Source organism: Puccinia triticina, chromosome 10A, assembly GCF_026914185.1.
Source record: "Puccinia triticina chromosome 10A, complete sequence".
In the NCBI taxonomy this organism is placed as follows: Eukaryota; Fungi; Basidiomycota; class Pucciniomycetes; order Pucciniales; family Pucciniaceae; genus Puccinia; species Puccinia triticina.
In genome coordinates this window covers 460,124-481,149 of record NC_070567.1, presented here as the reverse complement: position 1 = coordinate 481,149, position 21,026 = coordinate 460,124, and the positions used below count along the sequence as shown (strand labels likewise).

The following is a 21,026-nucleotide window of genomic DNA, read 5'->3' as shown; positions in this document are numbered from 1 at the left end:
ACATGGCAAATAAGGCCACTACAAGGGTTTTAACACTCTATAACAGAGGAGGAATTAATTATGTAATTAATAATATGTAATTATTAATTACAGGGAATTAATTTGGCGTAAAAGTACGTGGTGTTAAGGTCTGTTCTGTGGAGAGGAAGATGGGGTCTGGGTTCTGGGGTTCTGGGGGTTCTGGATCCAAGATGGTAGATTGCAGGATGAGGAAGAGGCTTGGATCTCCAGCCTCTCGAACCTTGAGTATGGTCCGTGACATGTACGTGTAGTCTATGTACATGTGAGTCTGCGCTGCGGAGCCCGCGCTACGGCTCATAACAGCGGCAGCCGACGCGAAAGACTTGACATTCTTCGCGTTTGCCTTGGGTCCGACCTTCAGAAGCGTCTCGACTTCCGCTAGTCTCTTGATCACCGGGTCGACCTTAGCGTCGACCTTGGCGGTGAGTTTGTCAATGATTTCTTCCATGCGACGCATCATCCTCTCGTTGTTTGCTGAGAGTTCCAAAAGCAGTTCCACGAAGTCGGCGTTCAAAACGACCGCGCCATTCGCGTCTCTAGTAGCGTTTTCGCCCAAGACCTTGGTCAGCAGGATGTGCAGACTGGACGCCGGCGGTTTGGTGGTTGGTCGAGGAGGTAATCGGACCTCCGGGTCCTCTATCATCTCTGAGTCGTCCGCGAGGGGCGCGTCGGGCGATCGGATTGGGTCGGGGGGGCGGGGAGTGGGAAGCATTGAGCTGCCCGGAAGGGGAAGGGGGGAAGGGAAAGAGCTTTTCTGTTGAGTAGGGGGGGAGTGGTGTGTGGAAAAATCGACGCGTAAGAGCATCCTTACCGGTGCCGCTAGTTTGATACCTAGCTAAAATTTGAAATTAGCCTAGCTAAGTTAGCGTGGCCGTTTCAACAACACCGGTCTTGCTAAAACACTGAGCCATACTAGCAAGCTCAACCAACGACACCCAACCGTACCAGTAGCAACCTTGGCTACCACAAACGATGGACCGTGAACGAAAGCGACGCCGCCTTCTCGAGGACCTATTTGGATCTGAAACGGCCGATGAAGACGATGAAACGGACTCACTAGATGATTTTGATTTCGACAGTGAAGAAGAAGAAATTCCTAAGCCCGAAATCCGACGCCGCCCTAACAAAGACCGACGACATGCGGAGGGGAACGAAAAGCTGATGAAGGATTACCTTCTGGACGATTCGACATACGATGATCGTGATTTTGTGCGCCGATTCCGACTCAGAAAGGAACTCTTCCTGAAAATTGTCCGAGATGTTGAGTCAGCGTGCCCTTACTTTGTTCAAAAACCAGTATGTCCTTTATTTTTTCTTTATAATCTGTCTACACAGTATGCTGAAGAACCTTTGATCTTCTCTAGGACTGTACTGGTAAGCTTGGTTTGTCAAGCTATCAAAAAATCACCTCTGCACTTCGACAGCTGGCGTACGGATGTGCGATGGATGCGACAGACAAGTACTGTCGGCTCAGCGAAACAACCGCGCGCAGGTGCCTGATCGAGTTCACTAGCACGATCGACCGCCTTTACAGCCGAGAATACCTTCGAAGGCCCAATCGCGAAGACCTGATTCGGCTCCTTGATGTCAATAACGATCGGGGCTTTCCTGGCTGCATTGGCAGCTTGGACTGCATGCACTGGGAGTGGAAAAACTGCCCAAGTGCAGTGGCTGGTCAGTATAAAGGAAAAGCTAAGAAACCGACCGTTGTTTTAGAAGCTGTGGCCGATCAACGGCTATGGATATGGCATACTTTCTTCGGTACCGCTGGGGCGCTCAACGATATTAACGTGCTTGATCGATCACCTCTCTTCGACGATCAAATCGCAGGGACTGGTTGGGATGTCAAATTTGAAGTTTGCGGCCGAAAATACGAACACGCTTATTACCTCACTGACGGCATCTACCCGGACTGGTCGACACTAGTCAAAACAAAAGGGATTGTTCAAGATCCTCCCTCCCAGCACTTCAAAACACTCCAAGAAGCATTCCGAAAAGATATCGAACGAGCGTTTGGCGTCTTACAAGCCCGCTGGGCTATCATTACTATACCGTCTCGCATATGGAATCCTCAAATAATGATGTCAATTATGAGGACTTGTATCATCCTCCACAAGATGATTGTGGAGGACCATGAGCGCGATTTGACTGATACATACGAATTACCTGCCTCGGTCACACTGGTTCCACCGCAAGCGAACCCTTACACATTCAGAGAACAGCAGATTCGAACGGTGGAACTCAGATCCGGCTTGCAACATCGAAGACTTACGAACGATCTGATTGATCTCAACTGGGCCCGTTATGGAGCAAGGAACAGGGATCAGGAAGATTGAACCTTTTTTTTCCTGTTGTGATCTAACAGAACACATGAATGCAATCCAAGATCTTTTTTAGATTTTTCTGTTTGCCACACATGGGCCAAAAGTTTATCTGTTTGCCACACATGAGCCAAAACAAAAAACGATCAGCAAACCGACGTCGGCGCACTCCCGTGGTGTATGACTGGTGAAGTGTGGGAACATCAGTTCTGTATATGTAACCTTGTATATGTAACCTTTCTCATCGAGGAGCTGTCCAGTCTGCTTTTTCAAATTTTGGCAGTTGGTGACTTGGATCTTTCTTCAATCTGGTTGGAATCTTCACAGGCGAGGGGTCAGATGGCTCCGACGTTCCCGCTGGCTCGGGCATCGGGTCAAGGGCCGGTCAACAGATGACGCATGACAGAGCCGTCGGGTCGGTCGGGGTCGGCTGAGGCCAAAGCCGGCACCTCGACAACAGCAGCGAACTCGGCCATTTTGCTGGCAGTCAACCAGTGATTGCCACGGCACATCGGCATTACATTTGCAGGATTTTGATGGTTTTAGTCAAGAATTGCGCAGACTATCAGGATACTTACTACATAACATTTAATTATAACTGCAGGACTTAACTCAAGGATTCCTTTGTCAAGATAAAACATGTCAAATCAAGGGGAGTATGGAGAGTAATGGTGAAAATGAATGAGCAATTCCACATATGTAGGTCCCAATCCACAATATTTTCAAGCAGTTCTTGATTAGCGGTTCCATTGGCGCCTCCAGTGTGCAACATTAATTAGATACAAGCAAACAAGTACAACAGATTTCAAAATAATACAGTCGTAAATTTGGATAGGAAGATCTACAATTGAACCTCAAGTACACTTGCCATAAGAGTTTCTTGGACTTTTAAGACAATTGAAAGTTAGTTAAAACAGCCAGACGGTCTCAACATCATCATCTTCAGTGACCTCAAGCACAATCCCTGGATGCCCGTGAAGTCCTATGAGAGAAACCCGGAAGAAAGTGTCAAAGAGAAACCAGAACAATAGCAACCAGTTTGATCTCTTACTTGTTGGTCTCCTTAGAACCAGTCCGTCATCGATAACATCAGCGGTCCTATCCAAGAGCATGGCAGGCTCGATTATATTTGAGATTGGAGATGAGGCTTCTGGCGCTCTGAGGGCCGGAGACCCGTCAAATGCTCGTGAGTTAAAGGATTCACAGAGTTGACCGCTGTCAACCACTCCTCCTGATGCGTAATTTTCAGGTTCTTTGTGTGTAAAATTTGACCTGATCCGTTGGTTGATGTGGACCGCCTGGGGAGAGTTGTTGGTAAATAGCAATACATGCGAGCGTTTCAATGGGGCGATAATTACCTTGTCGGTGCTTGAAGCAACGTCTGAATCCTGATTCATTGACCGAAGAGACCAAGGACAACGGGAATATCGGGCAAACAGGACCTCCCCTGGAATATTAGAATGCAGGACTACTTTCAAGACCAGGTTGGTAATAGGATCAATAAGAAAGTCGACGCCAATGTTGAAGTATGACATGAAGTATGGATTGGCTAGCTCCCAATATTTTAGCAACACTGATTAGCTAAAAGATGGCGAGGTTAATTCCCTAAAAAAAACTTACGGTCTTCAGGGTGTCCGGCGGAGCGTCCATTCGACCGCAGGTGAGTATGTATATTCATCCGGTCCTGCATTCAAATAGATATCAGTTCAGAGAAATGCAAAAAGAAAGAAGCTCGAAAGTAGCTCAAAAGGCCCCTGATCAGTTGCTAACATCTTCCTTCCAGAACGTTCGTAATGGTGCGCCGAACTCGCACAAGATATCCTCGGAGTTTGAACTTCCGATGGTTACGTTGACGTCCGGAATTTCTCGATTTGGAGATGAAGAATGGAAACTGAAGGTAATTGATGTTGACTCTTCAAGTTCCATTCGACCCAACTGTTGTAAAAATATCAAAACCAAAGTTACTCGCACAAAACAAATCATGATGCGTACATTGATCTTCGCAGATCTGACGTCTCCATCGATTGAACTCATGTGCACCGGCATCTTGGGTTTGAAGTAGGCCTCCGTCAATTGAACTGTTTCTCCTTCGTCCTTCTTACAGCCTTCCCCCGCGGGTTGAACGGATAAGATGATCCTAGATAAAACCTCATATCTAAATGAGAATGTGACCCCCGGATATGAAACGACCATTTCGTTGGGATGCGCCGTATGGGGAGCTGGTGGATATGTTGGACCAAATAGACCTAGTGAACCAACAGTTTAATTAGGGGAAATCAGTTTTTTGGCGGCATTTGATCTTCAAATCAAGCTAACGTGGGGTCACAAACGATGAATGACTCTTAGAGTGACTCCCGGCTCATTCGGACCGATGGCTTGTGAGATTGGCTGGTTTTGATAGTGGACCCAATCTCCCAAAGGTGGGCATGCACCGATCTTCATTTCGTTAGAGGGTGATTGATAAGCTTCAATGAGCAATAATCGCTGATTGACCCCTTCGAATAAAAGGCGGATGGGCGGGGAAGTTATCGATAAAAGGAGGTATCCTGTTGCCGGTTTCTGGATAGATCAATATTGAACACGACCTGGTCAGACTGAGGAGGAAATGAGACAAGTCGGATTCAAGTGACTCTTACGCTAGCCTCCCAACATATCTGGACATGTTTGAATGTTGCTGGTTCAGATCGGAGTATACCAAGTACGTTCCATAACAGCGAACCTGTTGGGTTAAAGTCAGTGGTCAAACTGTCAGCGTTCGCCAAAATTGATAGATTCGTATTCGGCAGCATGTAGGTATTTACCAACCCAATTCGATTGTTCCAAGCGAATGTCCTGGATTGAGTGAGAACTCCATGATTGGTTGGTTGGTGACCTGTGCAGCGAGGATGTCTGGCATCGAGCTTCTGTAGAGGCGCTTTCGATTACGTAATCAATGGATAACTGCCTGTCGAGATCTGCGGGTCTCCCAGAACTTGAAGTGAACTAGACGGGGTGGAGAGATGACTTCCCGTCGTCATTTAGAGAGCTCTAGATGCCACTCTAAATCCCAAATTAAGACACCTACCAAAAACCCAAACAGTCCACATGAAAGCAATGAACTATGTATAGGCTTAGGAAAATATTTTTGGTTTTACTGAAAATCAGAGTTTGGGTGTGTAAGTTGAGATCTGGAAGGCTCCCAGACTCAACGGTGTGTTGATTTATATAGGTGAGCGGCATAGAATTTCTGCTCACCACAGTACGTGCCGGAATGCAGTGGGGCGGCTGAGCAAATGCTCAGTCTACATATCCAAACAAGATGACAAGCACGTGTGCTTATGCATCTCATATGTAGGCTGAGGAAGAACCTTGAATGTACAGCTAAGCAGAAGCGGAAAACGTTGGGGCAGACACGCCAGATAGAGACTGGGTTTGGAGGCTAGTCAGAGTGTGCAGGAGAACAGGTGTTGGAGAGGTACTAGGCTGGGAAGTGATGCATGTGGAGTTTGGCAAGTGTGGGAAAGGAGGGACGCAGGCAACGTTGGCTGGGAGCTGAGTTATGCGGGTGGAGGGAGTGGAGGAAGAGGGACTTTTCTCTCACTTCCTCATCCTATCAATTGATATACTACTTACTTTACGGATTACTATAGTGACTGCTATTCTTACAGAGCTTTTACGTATTGCTACACTACAGAGAGCTTTTACCACCCAAATTCTTACTTACTTGCAGAGTTTTTCTGTGTGCAAGCGGAGCGGCTGAATCTTACGTTGTGGTGATTTATATAGGCAAGCGTGGTAGAATGTCCACTCGGGGATAGTGCGGGCGGGAATGCACAGAGCCGCTCAGGCAAAGTGCTTTCCGGTGACATAAGCACTGAGGATGATGTCAGAAAAGCACACTAGGAAAGCTTACGGTGTGGTGTGCTGTGCCTGTTGCAATGCCAAAAGGAAATATGAAAAGGTATTATGATAGTACAGTTACATACAGGTGGAACCCATTACAAGAGGAGGAGATAATCTTACATGACAGTTACAACATTTACATACATACACCCTTTGGTAGCCATGGCGGATTGGACGGAAGAATACACGACGTGGATACGGGGACAAGGGAGGAGGAAGGAAGGAGGACCAGAAAGAGGCTTTGACCCCCAAATCCTGGAAAGGAGAAGTATTCTAGTTGGGTGCAGAGTGCATGGAAGGTGGCTTGGTTACATAGCAACACATTCTGAAGGATATGGAAGGTGGCTTGGGTACATAGCAACGCATGACATCAGGCAGTGCAATATATTCAGGCAGATAAGGTGTAAAAATAGTGTCACTGCAGCATAATTCCCTCATTGTTTGTGTGGCTGTGCAGTACAGGTGTACTTATGCTGTGCAACTGAGATCTCCTGCAGCTAAATTCCCTCAAACACATTCCCCTGGAGCTAAAATCACTCACTCTTCAATATAAAAGGAGCTCTTCTCCCCCCATAATTTCTCTTTTTGACCATCAACCTATAGAGGTCTGGTCACATATGGTAGTTTAGCAGTAGTAGTCTTGAGTAGCGTAGAGTCAGTCAGTCAGTAGAGTGTTAGTGCAGTAGTAGAAGCAATAATCAACAACCAAACAACCAACAACTAACCAACCAACCAACCAACCAACAACCCATTCTCCTTATTAGCATATTAGTAGTAGTAGTAGAAGTAGTAGTGCAAATTATAACATCAACAACATTAGAGGAACTTCACCATAACAAACCACATTATCCTTAGTTATAACCGGTTGGAAAACACATTGAATTAGATATTTAGGTCTGATAGAGAATACTATATAAAAGTAAGAGCTATCTTGGAATCTGCCACATCTTTTTAAATATTGGTTACAAGACTCTTGGTTATTTGCATAGTACTATTAGAGGGGCAGGTCTTTCAAACCACCCGTAGATTGTAATAGCCTTTCAACCTATCATACAATTTATTTCCCCCTCAAAGGAACTTCGATTACCCATCCATCCCTGGAGTCCTACAACGGAAAGTCACGCGCGGACAGGAATGCATGGATTGCTGATTGCGGATTTTGGATTGGGTATTTGGATTGGAGCGGAAAAGACAGGGCTGGACTGCGGCGGACTACACACAACGCTGGAACCGCTGCGCTAAATGTAGTCGCAGCGTCCAGTAGCGCATCTTAAAAAAGCGCCGTTACAATGCAGCGGTAGCGCATCGGCCGGCCACTACGCTGCATGGTATTTGTAGCGGCAGTTCGATGCGCTACCGCTGTTTCTGGATTGGTGTATCAAGTGTGACGATGCGCTACCGCCCCAATGCACAATACATATCCTGTTACATGATGTTGTAGTGGGGATGGGCTTTTCCTGGGAAGCCCCGAATCCCCCCGGCCCCAATAGCTGACCATACTTCAAGTTCGACAAGTCCAATGCCCCTCATGGCTCCATCAACCCGGCCATCGATGGCCTCTCAACGGTCCCAATCCCCTGCAACTCTCACCCGGCCTCCTTCCCGTCAATCTAGCCAGATAATCACGCCCGTCAAGACCTTGGCGAATTACGTTCGGCCAGACGATGAAAACCAAAGGTCTGAAGCCCGCTGCAAAACAGTACAGGAAGGTTCAAATGCGACTGATCTCCCTGGTCCATCCCAATCCAAGAGAACTCCCGCCAATTCTAGACAAAAATCAAAAACAGTCGCCACCTCCAGCTCGTTGACCCATAGTGCTCCCAGAAACCAACAGTCTACCGTCTCAAAGCCAAAAAAGAGGAAGCAGAATCCTGCAGACGTTTCAGAATCCAACCCAGATGTATCAACAATGAACATGACTCAGGATTCGGATGAAGATAACGAAAGGGCAAGAAAGAAGACAAGGCCAACAAGAGGTGTAGATGATGTTGACTTGTATTTTGAGCCTCCGACTCAAGCCAACGGCCAAGTGGGTTCCAATCTTCATTAATTTTATTCTGGCTCTTGTTATCAATTACTTATTATCTGTATCTTGTTCTGTTATCTATCAGACTGAAGGTCCTAAACTTTGTTACAAATGCAGATGGTGCTCAAAGACTTACAAACAAGGAAAGGACACTCGATCAAACTTGATAAAACATTGAGACGGCGACAAGGGACGTTTGGCATGTTCTGAAAGACAGGCTGCAATCAAGGACGGGGCAAAATTACCAGTCACTTTGAAGGATCAAGCAGCTGAAGCAAAGACCCACGGAATCAGCACGATAACGAAGTACATCCAAAGCGCTGCCTTCGATAACCGTACTCTGAACCAGATTGTCATCATCTGGCTCATCAGCACAACTCAACCTTGGTCGCGTTTCAGTGATGTGATTATTGGATTCTCGTACAACTACACCCGCCGTGGGGTAAAGCTCTATTCGCGTGTTTGGGCTGCGTCCGAGGCCCATCGGCTGTACATCAACCTTCAAGACAAATTAAAGGAAACATTGAAAGTATGTAGTTAATTCTAATTTCCTTTCCTTTCCGACTACAAATTCCTTATGTTGATATCCTGGGAGTGTAGTCAATCACCTCTAAGATAACTTTAATCCACGACGTATGGACAACAAAAGGGAATCGTCAAGCATTCACGGGCATCTGTTTCACTTATATTGATGACAATTGGACGTTCCGAGTAGGTCATTTGGCTTTGAAGTACATTGCTTGGACCCACAAAGGAAAATATCTTGCCATACCTTTTGCTCACATCATTAAGAAGCTCGGACTTCAAGACAAGATGAGGTTTTTTGTCAGCCTTAGAGATACAACAAGTATCCTAAAGTCTGCAAAAACTGGTAAACCATTTACAAATCCTGAAATATTATTGAATATTCAGAATCCTCGTGATAAATTAAGGGGGGTCACCCACTCAAAGTAACCCCTCATTCCTACTCCTTCATACATTTTTTCATACATGTACATATAGCCATAAAGCGCTCCAAAGAGCAGGAAAACTACATAAAAAATCTTTACATAAATTAAAATACATAAGATTATATTAATTAGTAAAATACCTTTCCCCCGTGAAACAGGAACCACGGGTGAGAGTAACACTTAGTACAAATTGATATTACACTTCATATTAAGCTATTTCACATGACAATTGGTTATACAAATGTCAAGTGTGGGAGTAAGGGAAGTTGTGTAATATTGTACAATTAAAATACCCATAACCAAGGCAGATTTCACGTCTACTCTTGGCATTTACCCATAGCCAAAACCAATGGGAATATTTCAGCGCCCTCAAAGACCTCTCCAGTATTTAAGGAGGTAACTGATCCACTGTAATTGTCCCCTCAGACATTTCACCACCCATTAACCTGTAAGTTGACTCGTGAAAATTCTCCTCTGGCTGATTAAAGCCACCACTTCTTTTATTTCTGCCCTTTTGGCACGAAACCCACTAGATCTTAACTCTAAAAATTGCCAATATCCCTTATAAGCATTTATTACAGTTAAATCTTTATAAATAGTTGCTGTAAGACTCCCGCCTCTGACGCGCAGCCAATCAGTTTAAGCGCTTACCAGCTATTTCTAATTCTAAACCTTATATATCCCTGTTCTTAATAAGTAAACCTTATTAATTACAAATATCCTCCTCTTATATAAGAGTGTATAAACCCTTGTAGTGGCTAAATACCACGTAACAAGTTTGGCACATTATTGCCAGTGTTTTATTTCAGTACAGTTATAGTACTAGGGCAAAAACCCTTATTTCTGACGGGTTTTTACCCTAAGTTTCATAAACATAGCTGAAATTTTTTTTATCTAATTCATATTTAACTACGGACTTACTTCGCGCACTGTGGGGGTCGTCGTATCAACGTCCAGCCCCCAGTGCGCGCTTCTGCCACGGCTCTTCGTGCACTGCATTTTCTGCCAAAAAAACGGCTTGCATTTCTTGAGATATTTTTTTATGAATCAATAGAATGGCTTTTTATGATCCCCCTAAAAAATAATCAAGTCATTTAGGGGTCTCCTTGAGCCTAGAGAAAATTGTCATGAAAAAATCATATTTTAACGCGGCAGGGACCTGTAATATTGCTTCCTGTGCCCCATTAGCCCCAAAAATTTCACAGTATCATGGCACATGTGCAAATTCATGACCTGATGATTTTCAGAATTTTTCCCAGAGATATAAGGGGTGCGCGGCAGGCTTAGTAGGAAAATTACTGCTAACTGTATAGCTTTTTTGTTACACACTCAAACAGTCCCAAAATTTCAGAAATGTTTTCATTCTGAATATTCTCTGCGCAATAAATTTCTTGGCAATAGTGGGTCATGATAACATGAGATGTAGTGCGGCGGGCTTAGTTGGAAAATGACTGCTAACTTATCTCATGTTTTAATGACACACTATTGCTAAGAGCTTTATGGCGCGGAGAATATGCAAAATTGAAACATTCCTGAAAATTTCAGACTGTTTCAGTGTGTAAAAAAAATCTATACATGTAGCAGCCATTTTCCTACTAAGCCCTCCGCGCACCCCTTATATCTCATGTTATCATGACACACTATTGCCAAGAAATTTATGGCGCGGAGAATATCCACAATGAAAACATTTCTGAAATTTTGGGACTGTTTGGGTGTGTAACAAAAAAGCTATACAGTTAGCAGTAATTTTCCTACTAAGCCTGCTGCGCACCCCTTATATCTCATTTTATAATGACACACTATTGCTAGGAATTTCAGGGAATTAATTTGAAGCATATTTATCTGTGCTCTCAAAATTTTGTGCCTTTGGTGTGTGTAACAAAAAAGTTATACATATACACAAAATAATGAACACAATACCTATTTGGGCTACAGGAAAGCTGGTGAAAATTCTGAAAATTATCAGGTCATGAATTTGCACATGTACCATGATACTGTGAAATTTTTGGGGCTACTGGGGCACAGGAAGCGATATTACAGGTCCCTGCCGCGTTAAAATATGATTTTTTCATGTCAATTTTCTCTAGGCTCAAGGAGACCCCTAAATGACTTGATTATTTTTTAGGGGGATCATAAAAAGTCATTCTATTGATTCATCAAAAAATATCTCAAGAAATGCAAGCCGTTTTTTTGGCGGAAAATGCAGTGCGCAAAGAGCCGTGGCAGAAGCGCGCACTGGGGGCTGGACGTCAAGACAACAACCCCCACAGTGCGCAAAGAGTTTTCCGCAGTGCGCGAAGTAAGTCCGTTTAACTATTACTTTGTTTGCTAATTGGGTCTCTTCTTGATCTACATACATCATAGGACAAACAACTGATTCGGGCTCTAATAACCGTACCATGACAACCACCGTTGATAATATTATCCTGGACCAGACGGACGTGGACCTCAACCTTGCCGGGAATCACATCCGATGCTTTTGCCACAAAATAGCTCTTATTTTGACGGCTGGACTCAAGTCAATCGATCTTTCAACCAAGGGTTTGGCTCCAGCAAGACATAGCACTCTGGGATTTGTCCCAGCACTTGGAACCATCACTGAAGGTGGCGACATAATCCCCGAGCAAAGTGTTCCACCAGCCGATGCCTCAGACGGTGATCCACTCCCTGCGGGCAGTTCTGATGGCGGTGGTTATTGTGATTCCGACGCTGAAGGTGCGGTGCACAGCAGCGTTACACCATTCCAGTTCTCGGAAATATTGACAAAGGTAGACTCGGTGATTCAACAAATCACAAGCTCCGCCGCCAGAAGAGGTGAATTCGATATTTGGCGCAAGAAGCTTGAGTACACCGGTCCAACACTTATTGCTGGTTATGGGATTCGCTGGAATATCAAATGGCAGAGCCGGGACCGTGCCTACCAGGCGCAAGAGATTATCGACAAGCTCATCAAGAATGAGAAAGACCGACAAGATCGTGATGATACCGGGCCGAAAACTTCTTCCACGAGTATGAGATCAGTCGAAATGATTGGGATGTTGTGAAGAGATTGAACGATATACTTAGTGTAAGTATTCTATTTGTTTTTTTGTGTTTTAAACTGATACTTTTACTGATTGGATTCGTTGTGTTTATATAGGAATTCTATTTCATTACAAAAAAAAATGGAGGGTGATCATTCCTCCGGATCTCTCATGCTTTGTGAGTACAAGCACATCATCAACTTCTTGACAAAACGACGCGGCTCCACCTCCAAACCCGAGTTTGACACAATGTTGGATAAGATGATTGAGCGGACAAAAAGCTACCTCAATGAGGCACTACAGTGTGACACCGTCATCCTAGCCACGATCTTGAACCCAGCTTACCAACTCTCAGTTTTCCCACTGTGGTTCAAGTCACATCACATCTACGCCAAAGGGTTAATTGAAAGTGAATTCGAGCAACACAGGATAGAAAAAGCAGCATACTCAGCTGATACTTCACAGTTGTCTTCTGCCCGTGTCTTGAATCAACCACCACCATCCCAACATCGCCGGGAAGTTGACTATGTCAATCTTTTCCCTGACTCCGCTGAATCCGCACCCAACAACGAGCTGAAAACATACCTTGGAGGTAAATACAAGATTGCTGTGGTCAACGCAGATCAATGCCTCAAGTGGTGGAGAGTAAGTCCTCTTTATCTCACCACAACTGTTTCTTTTAACATTAAACCAAGCTAACACATTCTAAATTTATATCTAGGACCATCACCAAGAGTTTCCAATCCTATCATCGATGGCCAAGGATTTCTTGGCGTGCTCAGCCAGCTCGGCAAGTGTTGAGCGGTGTTTCTCGGCTGCTGCTGACATTTGCGGACGTGATCGCGGGAGCCTTGCTCCCAGAACCATTGAGAGATCTGTAAGTTCTCATCAATGGTTACAAGATGGATACCAGGCCAATGGAGATTTCAAGCAGGCGCAGGCGTTCATCAACGCAGGATATGAAGAACTCAAGGAGAAAAAGAATGAAAATCGACTTCCAATTGCGAGTTCTAGCAATTCTGAAGAATATTAATGTGACTTTTATTTGTTTTTTTGTTCCATCCCTAACTCTCTTCCTCCTCTCCCCGGCACCACCGCCACCAAAAATACATTTATGTAGTTCAGCATGCTTCTAATGCCAAAAAATACACGATTGGTAAAATAAATCCACCGCTCCAACTGATACTGTAACGGTAGCGCATTGACTTCTTGATGCGCTATAGTGATTTGAGAAATAACGAATTGGGGCACCAATACATTGCAGCGGTAGCGCATCGGCACAGCAATGCGCTACACAGATTTCCAAATATGTACATGCATCGGTGACCAATTACGATACACTGTAACAGCCATTACGATACATGTATTGTAATGGTTTCAGCGTTGCTACACGCGTGGACTGGTAGCAGCGGCGCGTCAGCGGGTGAGCCACGACAGCCGAAGCGAGTTCTACCAGCGGGTGGAACCGGGGTGGAGGCGGTGGTGAGAGACTGACTGGCGTGGGCTAGACAGAGGACGGTGGGAGGTCAAGCGTCGGAGATGAGCGGAGTCTGGGAGAGTGACGTGCAGAAGAGCGGGCGGACCTGGAGGACTAGTGCGGGAAAGTGTCAGATGTGCGGGATCAGGTGGGAACAGCAATGTGTGTGGAGGGAAGGACGGGAAAAAGGGCTCACAGATTTCTCTTCTCTTTCCTTATCCTATTATCCTATCACCTTACGGGATTACTCATTATTGTAATTACACCTACGGACGTACTAGAGTTATTGGGAGATATATGTGACCTTATCTTTACTTTCAGAGTTACTTGCGGATTCTGTGCTTACGGAGTGCGGAGCTTTATTCACTTGCGGATTATAACACTATAGATCAGGCTCAGAGAGGAGCGCTGAAGGCTAGCGGATAGTAGCAGTGCGGAGTAGAGATGGCAAACGGGTACCCGCGCGGCGGTACCCGGCACCCGCCGGCGGGTACTCATCAGGGTCGCGGTTACCGCCGCCACGGGTGCCAAGTACGGGTACAGGTGTTGGTTTTTGTGTGATTTTTAGGCGGGTACCCGGGTACCGCCGCTTGATACCTGCCAATACTGCTACCTATTTTCCGCTGTGTATGTCCCCGACCCCCTTCTGGACTTGTCTCCTGCAAGTCCTGTGTGATATCCCCGGCTGCAGCGCCACCAGCTTGCCCACCAGCCCGCCAAGACTGATTCCTCTCGGCGAGCAGGTATACACACACCAGCTCGCCAAGAGTTCGGAGAGCTGGTGTACACACAACAGCTCGCCAAGAGTTTGGAAAGCTGGTGTACACACACCATGACCGGCTTGCCGAGAGGGATTCCTCTTGGCAAGCACCGGTATACATACACCAACTTGCCGAGAGGGATTCCTCTTGGCAAGCACTGGTATACACACACCAGCTCGCCAAGAGGGATTCCTCTCGGCGAGCAGGTATACACCCACCAGCTCGCCAAGAGGAATGCCTCTCGGCGAGCTGGTGTGTGTATACCCGTGCTCGCCGAGAAGCAGGTATAAATCCTCTCTCGGCGGCAGGTATACTGATACCAGCTCGCAGAAGCCCAAGAGGGATCCCCTCAGGGATCCCTCTCGGCGAGCAGGCACATATCTACAAAAACCAACTTGGCGGGTACCACCGGTACCCGCCAGAAAGACCCGGGTGCCAAGTACGGGTACGGGTATCTGTTTTGGGCCAAAAAATAAGGTGGTACCCGGACACGCGGCGGGTACCCGGGTACCGATTGCCATCTCTAGTGCGGAGCCGAGTCACCAACAATCACACAGCCCAGACACTAATATTCTTGAAGAAGGCGGTTAGCGGACATTTCCACCGACTTACCAGCTTTTATTCTCACAACGTAGACTAGACAGATGATATCAGGCTCATAGCGGAGCGCTGAAGAGGTTTTCACGTTGTGGGAACCCGGGGCCAGTAACCATAAAAAACCTGAATTATCTAGAAAGGAGGCGGAGTGCCACTTCTTATCAGGCAACACACTTTTATTTTGACAATGGGAAGTCATCCTTCCTGTGCAATCTGGGACCTCTGCAGATGTTGGTTTAGAACGGAAAAGTCTAGATTTTTGTAGGGAAATCTAGCTTTTTGGGCTCTAGATCACTTCTGGTGGGCCCTAAGATCTCAAAGGGAAGTCACCCAGTCCTCCAATACCCAACTTAACCAAGTCTATCTATTGGAGGTGGGAGAATGGACACCGTCCAGCAGGGACGGAGAGCATTTGTCAATCCATTCTGGAGGCGCCATTTTACCCTGGGAAATAAAACTTTGAGGGAACAAAAGATGCACAAGATCATCATAAATATTTGTATCTACTGAGGGAGTTCCTGTAAACTTTGAATAGATCTATATTTTCAGATTTTGCAGGGAAATCTGAAATTGGGAACTCTGGATCACTTTGGGGATCTTCCAGCGCCTAGATTTCCCTGCAAAATCTGAAATCTGTAGGCTCAGATCTGACTTTCCAGATTTACAGGAAGCCATCCACTTTGGTTTTTTTCTCAGGGCCTTGGTGGCCATTGGATTCCTTTCTTTTGAGTGACACCATTGAATTCATTTTTTGTGACTGACATGTGTTCTGCTTCATCCTGCCTTGTACATCTTGCACTGTACAGAAGCCAAAACCAGCAATGTTACAGCTCTGATAGACATGTTGAAGAATTCTAAAAATATTAGAAAGATGAGTCCCAGAAATCCAAACTAGATCAAAAATGGCTCAGACGCTGGAGTGTGAGGTGGATTTTATAATTCACCATCAAAACAGCTAATTCTCTAGTCCCACAGGGTCAAAATAGTGTGCAAGTCCAGAAATATTAGAATGGTGGTCTATTTCTTTTTGACTTCCTTCCTCTTAATCACTTCTTGATTCAAATAGATACCTTTACCGTCTGATATGCAGAAAGAGAGAACAAAGAGATGAGGGTTCTCGCGTTTTTTTTTTTTTTTTGTGGAATTATTACAAACAAGGATGACGCACTGTAGGGCTCTGGAGGTCTCCATTTCCGTATTCCTGCACCTAGTAATCCAAGTTCTTGCTTGTCGATGCCTTTGAGTAGAATCCTATTCGGCGAAGGTACTTCGCAAGAGAGGAATGTATCCGAGTCCGGCAAGTTGATGAGTACCGGATGAGAGTAGCCCACTCGAAGGTTGAGCCGCTGTCGTTTCGGTTGAGAGTCAGCTGGTTCGTTGGGGTGCGGAGGAATATCTTCGAGAGATGCTCGATATCCGACGCCAACTAGTTCGAGGGATGATGTAAAGGCCTCAGTGACTCCATGGACGGCGTTCGCCATGAGTGCCCGAGTCAAGCCCCAAATCCCGCGCTGTTTCTTCGCCGCTGCATCCTCGACGGCGACCTTCAAGAGGCCCGGGCCAGAGATCACATCCTGTGGAACTTGTGGAGGTGCTTCTGAAACAAATTTTCTGGGTGAGGCGAGCGGGGTGGGTTCGAGATCGGCTCCGAGGACTCGACTGGTCGTTGGACTTTCGAAAGTGAATGTGACAAACGGAAGGACATCGATATCCAATTTCCCGAGTTTCCCCTTCACAGAAACTTGCGGGTAGCCATAAGGGATAGCCGAGTTTGACGTTCGGGGACGCAGGGGATATGAGAATGAAAGGGTAACTTCCGGTGGGATGTCGATAGGCTTTGAGCCAATGTGAGAGGCTCGATTGATCGTTACGCTGAATTGGCGAACGGTAAGCCGGACCGACCTGAGCGGATTGATCGCTGAGTTGACGATGAAGTGACTGGCCCTACCGGTGCAGACGGCGAAGAGGTTGAAGGACATCGTCACCCAGATGGATTGGCCGGCTGCTGGACCCGCTTCGAACTCAACCCAAGTCCCTCGCTGCTGCGGGCGTCTGGTCTTGCGAAGCAAGCCTCCGATACACCCGGGGAGTCCATCCACGGTCCACTAAGCGCACATGGCTTGTGCCCGAGCGGGCGCGGGTTGCGCGGCGTGTTGCCCTCTTGCGCTGCAGGAGGAGATCAGCTTACACGCCGCTCCCCCGCGTGTGCTACTGAGTCTGACACGGCTAGGTTGTATGGGCTCAACCCTTCCTCGGAAGGGGAGCCCGTGTCTCACTGTGTGCCTAGCCGTGTGTGGGTCGAAGGGAATAGTGGCCTCTCACTGCCTCTGGGGCTAGGTTCATCCTGGCCTGCAGTGCCGAGCCTTATTCCTGAGCAGAAACAGCAACTGACAGTCCCGGGAGTGGGGGATGAGGCGCTAAGCCCACTCCTTGGACTGTCTCTTGACGGGTGGGTGGGTGGTGCAAAAAAGGAGAGAGATTCCTGGGGAAAGCAGCACTGCGGAAAGCAAGACGAGGTGGAACAGGGAAAGATTCCTGTCGCCTCTTTTGCTTGCCAGCCTCTTATGAGGCTCACTACTTTCCCAGGAAACGGGCGCCTAGGAGTCGCATGTCCGGCTCTAGATCTTGCTGCAAGACTAGCGCTGGTCTCATGGCGTCATCGTGCTGGGACATTCCCAGACCGATCCATCTATCTGCAAGCCTGACGCTAGTCGATCCTGTCACCGACTAGCCTGCCGCTTGTCGGAGACCGAAACTCCGACTCAGGTAGCGCCGGCCTAGCCCTGCGGCTGCGTGGACACCAGGGCCCTCAGAGCTGCGCTCTTCAAGCACCTCCCAGGAAATCACGCGGATTCCACGAGGACTCCACGTGGTAGCCGCGCGCAAGGTTGGACCAGCGGCTGGAGGTCCAGGGAATCACGGGGTCACCACCGGGAGGATCACCCGGGGATTCCACGGCAGCTTTCGGCTCTGCGTGGAATCCCTGTGATCCCAACGTGAAGGTCGGGCCGGATCACGGGTCCTTCAACCGTGGACTCCCCAAGGAATCGCCGTGATACCCACGCGCGGGTCGGGCCCACAAGAGGCTACTCAGCTTTCCCCCGTGGTTTGATTAGCTAGCCCGGGGCGTCTGGTTGTCGGCGCCAGTGCGCGCCCCAGGGGGCGCCCACCCAAAACGTCCAGTTTTGGGTGGGCGCCCCCTGGGGCGCGCACTGGCGCCGACAACCAGACCGGGGCGGAGCGGATCATATCCGCAGGTAGTAAGTAATGTAGCAGAATGTGGTACCGCCAGGGTACCACGCGCTGCATTGCAATCCAAATGGCCGTTGTGAAAACATCAAAAAAAAAGATACATAGATGAAAAAAGAGATAGATGAAAAAAATGACAAAGATAAAAAAACACAAATGAAATCAGGGAAATGTGAGAGAAATGATAGGGATGTCGGATCAGACAAAACAACCTCTCTCGATCTTTGCGGCAAAGATCGGGGATGATGGGTGAGCTCAGCACGACGGGCCTCAGGGCTTGGTCGTTGGCAGCCTTGCGTCTCTTGAACTCGCGCTTGACGAGCTCGAGGTGGACTGGATGTTTGACAGTGAGGAAGATCAGCTGGCTGAGCTTCAAGGGGTCGACAAGCAGAGCACGGTGTTCATGTTGTTGTTGACTTGCCAATATCAAGCCCTCCTTTGAGACTCGCCTTTCACTTTCTTGGCACTCCCTCCCAGCCAACTGAGCGCAATACAAGAATCCCTAGCAAGAACGAGATTGTCCTACAGACACAAACACACAAAAAAACCGCACCCAATCAACACTACATGCGACCAAGCATGCCCAATAAAAAACGCACGTTTCCCATAGCTCCAAGGCCAACCGCGACGAGCTTATTGAGATGGTCAGCAACGACAGAGGGCCTGGGAGCGGCGAGCATGCTGAGCACAATCGCCGCGCCACGGCGCTGGCGTTGGGCGATCTCTTTGGAGGTTGCATTGGGAGGCTTGTCGACGGTGGCGTTCTCGACGGCCCAGACGAGATGGACTATCCTCTTCATGCCGGGCTCGGCCCCTTGAAGCTTGAAGTCCAGGTGGTCTTGAAGAAGTGGATGGCCTCAAGCACCTCGGATCTTTGTGGGTAGGCTGGTCACAATTGGCCGCAGTTTTGACGATGAAGGCGGAGAAAATTCAAAGTACCAACCAAGCCAAGGAGTGTGATGGACTGCTTGGTTGTTGCTGGATTTTGTCTTGGTAGGAGGCTTTGTCACACAAGTCCCTTGTTGCCCTGGGTCATCCAGAGTAATCAAGCCGGACCGGAAGTTTGAGCCGCGGCGGTTGTCATCAAATTAGCCCTAATCTCCCGATGAGCTGCGTTCTTGTCGGTTCCACCGGCAATGCAGGGGCAGCCGTGGGTTCCTTGTTGTTGAGAACAACAGGGAATCCACGGCTGCCCCTGCAGGTTGTGTGCTCGTGGGCTCCACCGCGATTCCACAGGCGGCCGTGGAATCCTCATCATTCTTGATGTGGAAATCCCAGGCGGGTGGAGACAACGGGAAAGTCAGTCGTGTCCACGCATTTTCCACGGGAGAGTGGTACCGACGGGGAGAGCAGTGAAATCCACGTGGGTTTCACAGAGCCGGCAATTCCGTTGTCTCCACAAACCCGTGGGCCAGGAAGCACCCCCGCCGTGTAGCCCTTGGCAGGAGTTCACAAGACACATACACGCCGGGGGTACTTCCTGCCACGACCTCGGGTGGATCCAACGGGTCGCGCATGATCCGTGAAACGGACAAGGGATCCACCGTGGATCCGACGGGTCGCGCTTGATCTGTGAAACGGACATGGGATCCACCGTTTCCCATGTGATCGTGGGCACGCTGTTGGAGATGGACAGGGGTCTTGATTTGTTGTCCCTCCAATGAGAAAACTTTAGTGGACTCTATGCGAGGAGATTGAATCTTGGTGGAGTCCATGAAAGCACTTTTTTGTGTGCGTCGGAACCACACACTCCTCTTTTTGCTATGTGGACTCCACATGCCCCAACTGGCTGTTGATTGGAAGTCTCATCACTCGCCCAGTTAGGTTTCAATACTCCAAAAAATTAACAAGTCCTGATCTCCAGCTGCCTCTCGGAACCAAGGCCTGACCAACCTCAACAACCAATTTGACCAAGTTGAGTGTCTCACACCTCCCCATCCCTCTCCCAGCCGAGGTCTGACATTGTGTGTGTGTGTGTGTGCAGATCGAGAAGGAGTCCGAGGAGGGCTTGGAGGCCTCCAACGTCACCGCCACGCCCAGCCAGCAGGTGCGGGCCGACTTTGAGGAGATCATGGACGACTTCCTCGGCCGCTTTGAGGTCCTTGGCGGCAAGATGAAGCCTGTCATGGCTAGCAACTCCCCCCTCGATAAGCTTGACACCCTCCGCTCCGAGCTCCTTGGCCCCGCCGCACAGCCTGACTGCCACCTCAAACGCCGCGCCGTCAAGGAGCAGATCCTCGCCAAACTCAAGGCCGACCAACGTGCCCACAACTCCCGGCTCGCATTGCCCTCCCAGGCTGCCATCAGGGAATGATACACCACCCTTGATCGGCACAATCACCAGGACAAGTGGGACTGCCAAACCATCCTGTGTAAGCCCTTGCATTCCTCATACCCCTCCAAAATAAACCACTGAAGCCTTTGCGTTTGTTAAGCTACTTATTCCAACCTGGAGAACCACCCGCGAGTCATCAGGATCAGGGACGCAATTGGTGCCGCGGAGCGCAAGCCCCGGGACAAAGCCTTCGGGGCGCGTGTGGAGCCTGTGTGCGTGCAAGGATTAGTGGTGCCACAAAGCTCATCTCCATCGTTGATCTCCTGTTTTGCCAATATATTTACTGGACTGAGCATCATTGCATAGACTTGATCTTGCAGGCGGGCCCCACGTGTGATTTAATTGGTGTGTAGAACCGGTCAAGAGATGCATAAGCTGAATGAA

General features: G+C 48.0%; 4 protein-coding genes across 4 annotated transcripts; 2 read left to right on the top strand and 2 right to left on the bottom strand.

Annotated features, from left to right (window-relative positions):
- Positions 1-3,250: 3,250 nt before the first annotated feature.
- PtA15_10A42 (uncharacterized protein) lies at positions 3,251-5,238 on the bottom strand (the record flags this gene model as incomplete). The annotated part of the gene is made up of 9 exons (XM_053160604.1): positions 3,251-3,324; positions 3,394-3,640; positions 3,701-3,891; positions 3,963-4,026; positions 4,113-4,277; positions 4,335-4,588; positions 4,673-4,901; positions 4,979-5,061; positions 5,148-5,238. The coding sequence occupies 9 exons, from the start codon at positions 5,236-5,238 to the stop codon at positions 3,251-3,253; spliced, it is 1,398 nt and encodes a 465-aa protein (XP_053024178.1).
- Positions 5,239-7,743: 2,505 nt separating this feature from the next.
- PtA15_10A41 (uncharacterized protein) lies at positions 7,744-8,274 on the top strand (the record flags this gene model as incomplete). Its single annotated transcript, XM_053160593.1, has 1 exon — positions 7,744-8,274. The coding sequence occupies one exon, from the start codon at positions 7,744-7,746 to the stop codon at positions 8,272-8,274; it is 531 nt and encodes a 176-aa protein (XP_053024177.1).
- A 7,801-nt stretch (positions 8,275-16,075) lies between these two features.
- Positions 16,076-17,037, bottom strand: PtA15_10A40 (uncharacterized protein; the record flags this gene model as incomplete). Its single annotated transcript, XM_053160582.1, has 2 exons — positions 16,076-16,137; positions 16,227-17,037. The coding sequence occupies 2 exons, from the start codon at positions 17,035-17,037 to the stop codon at positions 16,076-16,078; spliced, it is 873 nt and encodes a 290-aa protein (XP_053024176.1).
- Positions 17,038-20,083: 3,046 nt separating this feature from the next.
- Positions 20,084-20,621, top strand: PtA15_10A39 (uncharacterized protein; the record flags this gene model as incomplete). The annotated part of the gene is made up of 3 exons (XM_053160570.1): positions 20,084-20,126; positions 20,172-20,221; positions 20,292-20,621. 3 exons carry the CDS (start codon positions 20,084-20,086, stop codon positions 20,619-20,621), a joined length of 423 nt encoding a protein of 140 aa, XP_053024175.1.
- Positions 20,622-21,026: the final 405 nt, after the last annotated feature.